This window comes from Dermacentor albipictus, chromosome 5, assembly GCF_038994185.2.
Source record: "Dermacentor albipictus isolate Rhodes 1998 colony chromosome 5, USDA_Dalb.pri_finalv2, whole genome shotgun sequence".
Classification (NCBI taxonomy): domain Eukaryota; kingdom Metazoa; phylum Arthropoda; class Arachnida; order Ixodida; family Ixodidae; genus Dermacentor; species Dermacentor albipictus.
In genome coordinates this window covers 130,539,015-130,549,203 of record NC_091825.1, presented here as the reverse complement: position 1 = coordinate 130,549,203, position 10,189 = coordinate 130,539,015, and the positions used below count along the sequence as shown (strand labels likewise).

At 47.4% G+C, this 10,189-nt stretch overlaps 2 protein-coding genes across 3 annotated transcripts in view; both read left to right on the top strand.

The window, feature by feature from the left end:
* LOC135906383 (solute carrier organic anion transporter family member 74D-like) overlaps positions 1 to 10,189 on the top strand; it is a 243,897-nt gene that overhangs the window by 195,701 nt on the left and 38,007 nt on the right. The gene's annotated exons all lie outside the window — the stretch shown is intronic.
* On the top strand, positions 7,007 to 9,109 carry LOC135906424 (solute carrier family 22 member 7-like). The gene has a single exon (XM_065437806.1). It carries the CDS (start codon positions 7,013 to 7,015, stop codon positions 8,747 to 8,749), a length of 1,737 nt encoding a protein of 578 aa, XP_065293878.1. The 5' UTR covers positions 7,007 to 7,012; the 3' UTR covers positions 8,750 to 9,109.

Genomic DNA, 10,189 nt, shown 5'->3' with positions numbered 1-10,189 from the left:
CTAACACAACGGCGTGTCATATAGAGTATCTACATTGTTAATTCACAAATACTAGAGTAGCAATCACCTGAAACAAAAGTTTCGTGGTTAAGATCGATAGGTAGCGAATCAATTGCAAGCGATGAAATGTTTCATGGTGGCCCTCAGTAGCCTTTATCAGCTATACGGCACACCCCTCACGCAACCGTAGCAACCGACTTTCGTTATGGCGAAGCACGCATTGTTCGCGAAACCCATCAATTCATCACAACTTCGAATTGAAACCATGAAGCAGTTTTTTATAGGGCCAATTGCAATGCTTAAATTATACTCGAGGTACTCAGCGCAGCTTAGGGTGGAAAAGAAAAATTCAAGTACCTTCTGTCTCACCACTTCTCAATCCAGCGTTTTTTTTAATTATACAAACGGAGAACTATTCACTTCGTCAGTACATAAAAGAGAACCTCGCAAACCTTCTTAAGGAAGACACCACAAGCATTACATATTTCACTTGATTTTTTACCCTTCCCCGGGGAATTACGATACCATCAATATGTCGCGTACTACTGATGAATGACGCTTCGGCTTCTTTCTGGCTGCAGCCATACGGTGCAAAGGGCATGTTTCACTAAAAAACTTCGGCCGAGCAGCCTGTGTCAGTTCGCCAAACAGACTCGTCATGTATATTCCACAAGCAACAGACACCAGTAACTTGCTCAAGTGAGTGGAAGGTGTAGCACGGAAAAGGGAATATATATTGGTACATCCCTTTTCGTATTCTGCAAACAGTTGTAAGCCTCAATTAGCTTTACTTTAAATTACCACCGCTTAAAATAAACACGTTTACAAATAAACACAGAAGCAGTTTAAGAAGCAAGTGGTGCTGATAGAATGTAAACTGCAGTGTTAGTTAAGTCGGCGTGTTACTGCCAAGTGATTGTGTGAAGGAATGCGAAAATTATATATTACACCATGAACTACTCGTGAGCAAATCTGTTTTAGCGGATAAACATCAAGGTAACTGCTGTAGAAGTCATATATAGCTAGTGTTTGTGACACACTTGTTGCACCGCGGCAGGTATGGTATCATAACTGGGTTCTTACAGGCCATGTTTTCGAGATTGTCGATCCGCGAATGAAAAAGCCGCGATGGGCTGGTTTGTGCTTCTTCGGCTGGCACTGTAGCGTAACCTTTGAGAACTGTATTGTCGTCTAAGGAATGAGCTTTTTGAATGAATTTTCGCGAAAGAAGACGTCGCAAAAATATATTTGAGACGACCGCCATAAGTATACAAGTAGAGGGAACGAGAGCGAACAAATGACAACATTGCAGAAGGCACCCGGACACCGCCCAAACCATGACCGAACTGCAGCAGACGACAAGCGCGAGTCCTTGCCCTGACGTCACGCGAGCGGCGCTCGCAACGCCTCTGTAGTTCGTTCTCGGGGTGAATAGCACTTTGCACTCTTACTTGCCTTTAAGAAGCAAAGCGCATAATGTGAAGTTGGCTTCATTTATAGACACTTTTCCCGAACAGTTAGCTTTAGAGGTAAGACATGGCGCTTTCACCATCGCACCGCACGTTGCGTCATCGCAAGCCCACGAATACGAAAACATTACCGCTTCTGCCTTGCTACTCTGTGATCAGCTGTCGGAAATCCAACTGGTTGTTCACTAACGCACTATGCTTCATTCATGCTGCAAAGTGTGGAGCAGTAGATGGAAGACGTATGCAGTAGTCGGCTGCAAAAATAGTGACTGGCGTTAAGGAATTGAATGGAGTTGTGACAAAGTCCACGGACTGCTGGTTGCAGCTTTAGCGATGCACAGATTTCCTTGACGATAAAAAAAATTTAGTCATTCACCAGCGTTGTATTGCTAACTTACAAAGAAAGGTCTTCCTCACCGAAACGTCGGCAAAAGTAAGTACCGCTCGTCACACAGTGAAAATGGGAGTAGTGCCACTTCCTGGGGTAGTGAGTCTCTCGCACGCTATCTGCACACATAAACCCCAACTCATACGCACACTTGCGCCCATTCTATCGCCAACGCTTCGAGATTAGGCGAAGGGGGGGCACACGAATTAATGAGCTGCGGCGAAGGTGACGGCGACCAGTTATGCACCATGACAATACACAAATGTTCGAAGCTGAACACGCTTACAGTCCAGAAGAAGTAAGCTAGTGACCAGCGCTAATACGTCTTTGCTACAAGCTATTACAAAGTACAGAACATCAACGTTCCGAGCCTTGTGCGGAGCAAGAACAAGGCTATCGCAACTGAGCACACCCGCGAGCGAATAGGCAGAAAATAAACATTCCCATAGTGACCGCACTGAGGAACCTTATACTGAGTCAGAAATATGACAAGCCGGTACTTCAAAGCGTTTGCCAAATAAAGAGCGAAGAGTAATGCACATCGATACTGCTTTAATTCATAAGCGGGATTGTTGTGCAGCTCGGGATATACTTCTAGCCCCGCTTTTAGAACAAGCACCGTATATGCTGCTCGCGTCGTTTGAACAAGCCGTACTGAACTTCGAAATCTGTGGCCAAAGCTTCGTGTCGACCATCTAATCAAAGACTGCTATACCTGCCGAAACAGAGCTTTGCTGAACCGCACCGGTCATCATGTACAGGGTCGTCCACTCTTAGTACGAACACGGCCGTGTTCGTACTAAGAGTGCACGACTTTGCACATGGAATTAGTAAATGCTTCATCTACACGCTTGTGCTAACGTGTCAAAGCGCTTTTTTTTTTCAATGCGGCGTATTCTTTGGATCCTTCCGGGCACTTCGCGGGAGGTCGGTCGGTAAGTATTTCGCGCTTCGCCGCAGTTCGGACCACTGTAAGAAAAAAAAAGAAAATTCATGATTAACAGTGGAATAGAACTACTTTCTTTGAGCACATTAGCGCAATGCTCTAACTATTAGGATACGATTGCAATTTATTTTTGGGCTACTTATCAGATTCACAGTTGCACAGAATATAACGCATAGAGCAAGACAGTGTGATGTATACTGCAACGTACCATGAAGAATTGCGGCAGAACCCATCTCACGATGACTGTCGACAGTAATTTTTCAAATTATTATTCCCTGTTCATTTTTTATGTACATCACAAAAATAAAAGCCTAGCTTGTTGCTGGCGTCGCTACAAACCCCATGCTTCGCATATAGCAGAGTCAACATAGCGACACAACATACTGCCACCGTGGAAGCGAGTTATGTATGAGGCATGTGCTACAGCGGGGCTCCTTCTTCCACGCTTCCCTAAGAACACTTCCCTAGGCAGGGGCGCCACGAAGTCTGCACATGGCCTCCGAAAGGCGTGGCGGGCCGATGAGTGCAAACGCTGATAAACACGTCGTGCAGCGGCCGGGCTTCTCTCTAGCAAGTCTTTCCGAACACGCTGCGCCATCTAGGGGTGCTGCCGTGAAGTCGGCGAGTGGCCTCCGAGACGAGAAGCATGGTGGGCCGGTGTGTGCGAGCGCTGAGGATTGCTCCGAGCTCGCTTGCCGCATATCCAGTTGCACATATATAGTGATCCACGTTCGTTGAAAAAGTTCACCAGAGTTTCATTGAAAAGCGGTACATACCCAGTGCATTCATGGAGGGGCTTGCTAAAGCCTTGGCGTGAAAGACGTTCGTTGAAAAGTGGCAAATGTCCACTGTTCTAAAACTGGTACAGCGCAGCATACAAAGGAAGAAACAAGCCGAGCGGGCCAGATAAAGGAACAAAGCCCTCTGTTCCTTTATCTGGCCAGCTCGGCTTGTTTCTTCCATTGTATGTTGCGGTGTACCAGTTTTAGAATGCCGTACCAACTCGCCCAATCCTCAACCGTAGTGAAATATCCAGTGCATTTGCGGCGTAGCATACTAAAGCGTCGGGTTGGTGTCCTTCAGGAACCCTTGAGACGTGGGTTCCTGAAGGACACCACCAAATTTTCACCAGCATCGGTGAAAATTAAGGTCTCATTTTCATAGTAGCGTGTAACATTCCCAGTAGTACATACCGAGTTGCCCACGTTGGCACCAAAGATGTTCATTTAAGAGTGGCACACACCTACAAGCACATACCAAGTGACCCAAGTTAGTATCGAGGAGGCTCATTGAACAACGGCACCTATCCAGTTCCAGTCTACAGTGACCAATGCTGGCTTGAAAGAGGTTCGTTGAAGGGCGCAACATGTGTACGCATTGCCCCATACTCAGCCGCCCAATTTGGTTCTACGGTTGGTTTTTCCCCTGTTCTCTCAGCACGGCAGCCCGATGCGCTACCCATTCGACCATGGACGTCACAGTGACCAGTGTAGCACGAAAAATTGTTTAACACAAACAAACATACATAGAAGCATAGATAGATAGTCCCCGGAATGTACGTGAAGTACCCTAAGAATGCTAACGCATTAGAGAGAGAGAGATGAAGAAATGGGGAGGGAACGTCAGGGAGATTAACCGGAAGAGATTCTTGTTTGCTACCCAGCACTAGTCGAAGTGTAAGAGAAAGTTAAACACAGAAAGAACCTACCCATTACACCGCATGGAATCCGGTACCTGGGCGTAGAAAACGAAGATGGTATACCGTATGATGTTTTGAGGAAACAACAACTTGTTTACGGTGTTGAGTGTTCACTAGGCCCCGATCGCCATGTGTACTTCTCTCATTCCAAAGCCGACACTCTCTTTGAGATGTTTGGCACGTGCGTCCCGTGCAACTTTCCCGTCTTCTTTGCTCTTCTTTGCTTCTTTGCTCGAATCAAAATATAAATCTTGTTATCATCGCGCTGTCTTCTCAGAAGTGTCCTTCATTTTATCTTTCTCTGGAAAATACATAGACCAAAATTTGTACCACAACAACTAATGATGTGTTTTTCATTCCGCTTGTGAAATTGTTTTTCCAATCGCTAAAATACTTAACGTACTTAAAGATATGTCGGTGCGTTGTATATAAAACAGTAGTGCCTAAGCATAAAAATCTAACCAGAATAGTTGCGCCTTTACAGGCTACCAGGCGTTCGCGTTTCCAAACAATTATTCGTACAAAAGCGCTAATTTAAACAAAACTGACATGGATAAGAAAGATGAAATAAAATAACTTTCTTTTCTCTTTTTAGGTGTTTGCGAAGGGGGCGGAGCGTCTTTTTCATACATGTCGCAGAAAACAACAAACAGACACGAAAGAACGACTTGGAAAATGTTGTCTGCGTTGTACACTGTTTGGGGTGCCGATTTTTTAAATTATTATTCGCTGTGCTATTTTTTATGTACATCACAAAAAAAAACACGAGCCTAGCTTGTTGCCGGCGTTGCTACACACCCCATGCTTCGCATGTAGCAGAGAACAGCAATTCGCCCACAGAAAATAAGTGAAAGTATCAGCCCTGCATTTAGCTATATGGGCTATCGAGCGAGCAGTTTCATTTTGCCGTGCCCTAGACAACATGGCAAATGACGTTTTCCTGCAAGCCGACAGATTGCGCTTGACATTTACAGGAACGCGAGAACTTAGGTTTGAAATTTAGCGCTACAAAATCAGGTGTTATGGTATTCAATGAAAACAGTGAATAGACAGTGGCAATACAGGGCCAGGAAATACCTCGGTTAAAAGAACATAAATACCTTCGTATATGGATAAATGAAGGCAAAAGGTAAATGGAAACACAGCAAAAAACAATAACAGTAAAAGAGAAGATATGTGCCGCCATAATGAAACACAGAGCGCTATGGAGATACAATAGGTGCGAGGTGCTCTGGGGTATGCGGAAAGGTGCAATTGTTCCAGGACTTACTTTTGAAAATGATGATGTTTCCCTCGAATCAGGAGTACAATCGGGACTCGATAGCAACCAGAGGTCAGTGGGACGCCTCGCATTGAGCGCTCAGAGGAAGATCGCAAATGAAGCTGTGCATGGTGATATGGGCTGGACAAGCTTTGAAGTGAGGGAAGCTCACAGTGAAATTGATTATGAAGAACGACTGAGGAATATGGAAGAACGCAAACGGGCTGGGAGAGTGTTGAGGTATCTGTACGGGGAAAACATTGATTCACAGTGGAGGAAAAGGACTAGGAAGCTTACCGGCATGTATGCGGCCTGTAGGGTGGGCAACACAGTAACAAAGAACGTCAAGCGGAAAGTCAGAGAGGCCGAAGTAATCTCGTGGGGGGCGGCAATGGAAAAGGAACCTGCCATCATAACCTACTTAAGAAAGAAATAATTTATGATAATTCAGAGGGAAGCTCATTACCTTTTGAAGCGAGATCAGAATGCCTTAGAACACGCACCTATAAAGCGAGATGAAGGAAGAAGCATGTGCTTGCTGCGGTAAAGCTAGGAAAACTATCGAGCATGTTTATTAGGATGTTAAGTTGTCACTCACTGGCCTCCTTGAAGATTCTGGGTTCAGCGAGAGCAGGGGCAAAGTAAACATGTCCGCAATAAAGATTAGTCAGAGGCGATTGGAAGATTGGGGGAAGAAAAGTAGGGAAATGACGAAAAACGGAGACGTACAAAAACAAAATTCACAATAGGGGGTCAGAAAATTTGGTTATGGGAAGTCACAGTGTTTCTTTTTTTTTTTACCTAGGCAGGAGATTGGTCAGTATAATAGCAAGAGCTTCATGGCGCAACCCACCACCCCATTCCAAAGGGGATGGTCCTACCTTCCAGTCATCTATCCATCCATCCTCTAATGCAACAAAAATGCTGGATTCTAGTTTTTTTGTCAGAACTCCTATCATACGGGTACTGGTAATAATATATCATCCGATTAGGGAGATCCTTGCCACCGAGCCAGCCGTTATAAAGTGGGTATTAGCGGTGGTAGATGTATCTGTCTTCGATATGTACGGCTCAAACCCGAGTGTTTCATGCGCATGAAAGCAGCTTTTCAGCGCTCTTCCGCACGAATGACCAACTGAGCAATCGATCATCGTGTTTTCCAGAGAGTGCATGGCGTACACATGCTATCACAGTAGCGCGCGCTACGAAGAAAAGAAGACGACATTCCATGAGCCACGCGAGCCAGAAGATGTCTCAGCCCAACCTCGACTACAGCCACAGCAGCTTGGCAACTGAGAAAAGCACGCAGAGCTTCAGAAAGCCAGAATCGAGCTGCGCCGACGAACCTCCGTTCGGCGACGGTTGCTTCCAGCTAGTGACCTTGCTGAACGTCGCGATCGCGGCAGCGGCTTACGTACTACACTACAAGAGCTTCAGGATGACTGCTGGCGTCATGGACCACTGGTGCCGCCGCCCCGAGGCATTTGCCAACCTCAGCGTGGAGCAGTGGAAAGAGCTGGCCATTCCCGTCGACAAACAGGGCGCGTACAGTCGGTGCACCGTGCGCGAACCGCCTTACAGCAGCGCGAACAGCCGCGTCGTTCCCTGCTCGTCGTGGGAGTTTGATCTGAGCGAGTACGGGAACAACGCGGTCAGCGAGTGGGTGCTAGTGTGCGACAGAGCGTGGCTCATCTCGCTTGCCCGGATCGTCTACGCCGCTGCTTGCATCTTCCCCACGCCGCTGGTGTCCAGGCTGGCGGACCGCGTCGGTCGCAAGGTGGTCGTTTTCGTCACCATTCCGGTGGTGCTCATGGCGGGCGTCGCCAGCAGCCTCCCGAACGACTTCCACTTTTTTGTCGCCGTGCGCGCCATCGTATCGGCGGCGACGAGCTGCACAATGGTGCCACTCTTTGCCATCCTCTGGGAGGTTTGCCCGCCGCGCAAGACACCCATCTACTGTATCGTATTTATCGTGATCACCATGGTTGTCGGCGACAGCACAGTGTCGATCGCGGAGCAGCTCAAGGCCGGCTGGGCCACGGTTCAGCTAGTCCTCATGGTGCCGACGTTCCTGCTAGTCGGTTTGTACTTCACCGTGGAGGAGTCTCCGAGCTGGCTCGTGGCTACCGGCCGTGTAGGGGAGGCCGAACGGATATCGCAGCGCCTGGCGAAGCTGAACGGAGTGCCCACAAGCCGCTGCCGCGAACTGTTCGCCTTGCAGACACGGGCGCACGCGCGGGATGCAGTCGAGGTTTTTAAACAGAGCGACCCCTGCAACGCACGCATGAGAAGCCGTTCCATTCTGCTTTTCTACATGTGGACGGCGCTGAGCTACGCCCAGGACAGCTATGTCACCAACGACGGCATTCCCGTGAGAGTCCTGGTGAAGGTTATCGCCGCTGCCACATCCCTCTCTGCGTGCGTCTTGTTTACACGCTGGGTTCACCATTACGGCCCCAAACGTACCGTCGTCGTCAGCGGGCTCGGCTTCAGCGCCTCCTTGGCCGCCCTTACTGTCACGCCCTTAGAAGAAGACACGCTCCTCCTCGATCTGCTGATTGCCGTCATGAAAACTACCGGTTACATCACCTTCTCGAACTTCGGCGTGTTGATCATGCATCTGTACCCCGTCACTGCCCATTGCACTGCCACGGCCATCGCTCTCATCTCCAGCCGTGTGGGCGACACTTTAGCGCAGATGAGCACCGTTCTCATCGGGCCCAGGTGGCACTTGGGCAATGGTCTCGCCTTTGCCGCTGTGACATCTGCGCTGTTTGTGATAGCGGGCGAGCACCTTCCCGACGAGCAGCTTCCCGACGAGCCCGCAACCGGTGCTTCCGGCATGCCTGATCACATGCGCAGCACACCCGGCGAAGACTTAAAGCGGATTTTTCGGGAAACTTTGAAGCCACTGCGCAAAAAGCCTGCGAAGCACGGTGAAAACAAGACACGCCGGAAGCAATCAACGAACTTACTGAGATACTGACGGCGATATACCGAGATTCACTTGGCGGCGATAACTGACACTCTGGTTGCCACCGCATTCTCGCCTTTCTTTATTTTTTTACTTTAGTGACTGCTAGAATTGTCTTGGTCTTTCGCAACGTGATTTATTTTTTCCTTCTAAACTTTGCAATTTTCCTCATTCGCGCTGGTGTAGGAGCATTGTACAACATTATCTTGTAGCATTGCCCGCATGTAAATCTCTCTCTCCACAGCTAACTTTTCATTTGGAGTGTGGCTTTCACTTCGAAAAGTGATAGTCATGAAAGAAGTTTCAGAATGATTAACGATTAAAGCTGCAAGCAATGCCAGAGAATAATGGCATTTTTGGGAAAACTTCAGAATGGCTTCAGAATAGGTAGGCGTTTGGACGATAACTTGTTTGTTCTTACTTAGTGTACTGAAATATCAAGAGTTGAAAGCAGACCGTTATGTGTGGCCTTTGTAGACATTACACCAGCGTATGACAACGTAGACCGCAGCATTTTGTGGGATATTTTGGAAGGGGAAGACCTAGGTGACGATTGTATACAGCTGTTCAGAGAGAATTCCCTAGAAAATAACGTTTGCGTTGAATGGGAAGGGATGAGGAGCGAGGAGAAAGTTGACATCAACAAGTGACTGAGGCAGGGGTGCCCTTTATCCCCACTGCTGTTTATGATGTACATGACGAGGATGGAGAGGGCGCTAGAAGGAAGTAATATCGGTTTTAATCTCTCATACAAGCAGGCGGGTACCGTAGTAGAGAAGCAGCTCCCAGGTTTATTTTATGCCGACGACATTGTGTTGCTAGCTAACACACGAAGTATTTTGCAACTTCTGGCAAATATCTGTGGACAGGAAGGCAACCATTTAGGTTTGAAATTTAGTGTTAGAAAATCAGGTGTTATGCTATTCAATGAAAACAGTGAACAGACAGTGGCAATACGGGGCCAGGAAAGACCTCTTGTAAGAGAGTATAAATACCTTGGTATATGGATAAACGAAGGCATTAGATAAATGGAAACACAGGAAAAAACTATAACAGTAAAGGGGAAGAGAAATGCAGCCATAATGAATCACAAAGCCCTATGGGGATGCAATAGGTACGAGGTACTCCGGGTTATGTGGAAAGGTGTAATGGTTCCAGGACTTACTTTTCGAAATGCGGCTGTTTGCTTAAAATCAGGGGTACCATCAGTACACGATGCCAACCATGGGTCAGTGGGACGCCTCGCATTGGGCGCTCACGTGAAGATTACAAATGAAGGTGTGCAGGGTGATATGGGCTGCACTAGTTTTCAAGTGAGGGAAGCTCACAGTAAAATTGATTATGAACGACTGAGCAATATGGAAGAAAGTAAATGGGCTGGGAGAGTATTGAGGTATCTGTACAGGAAGAACATTGATTCACAGAGGAGGAAAACAACTAGGCAGCTTACCA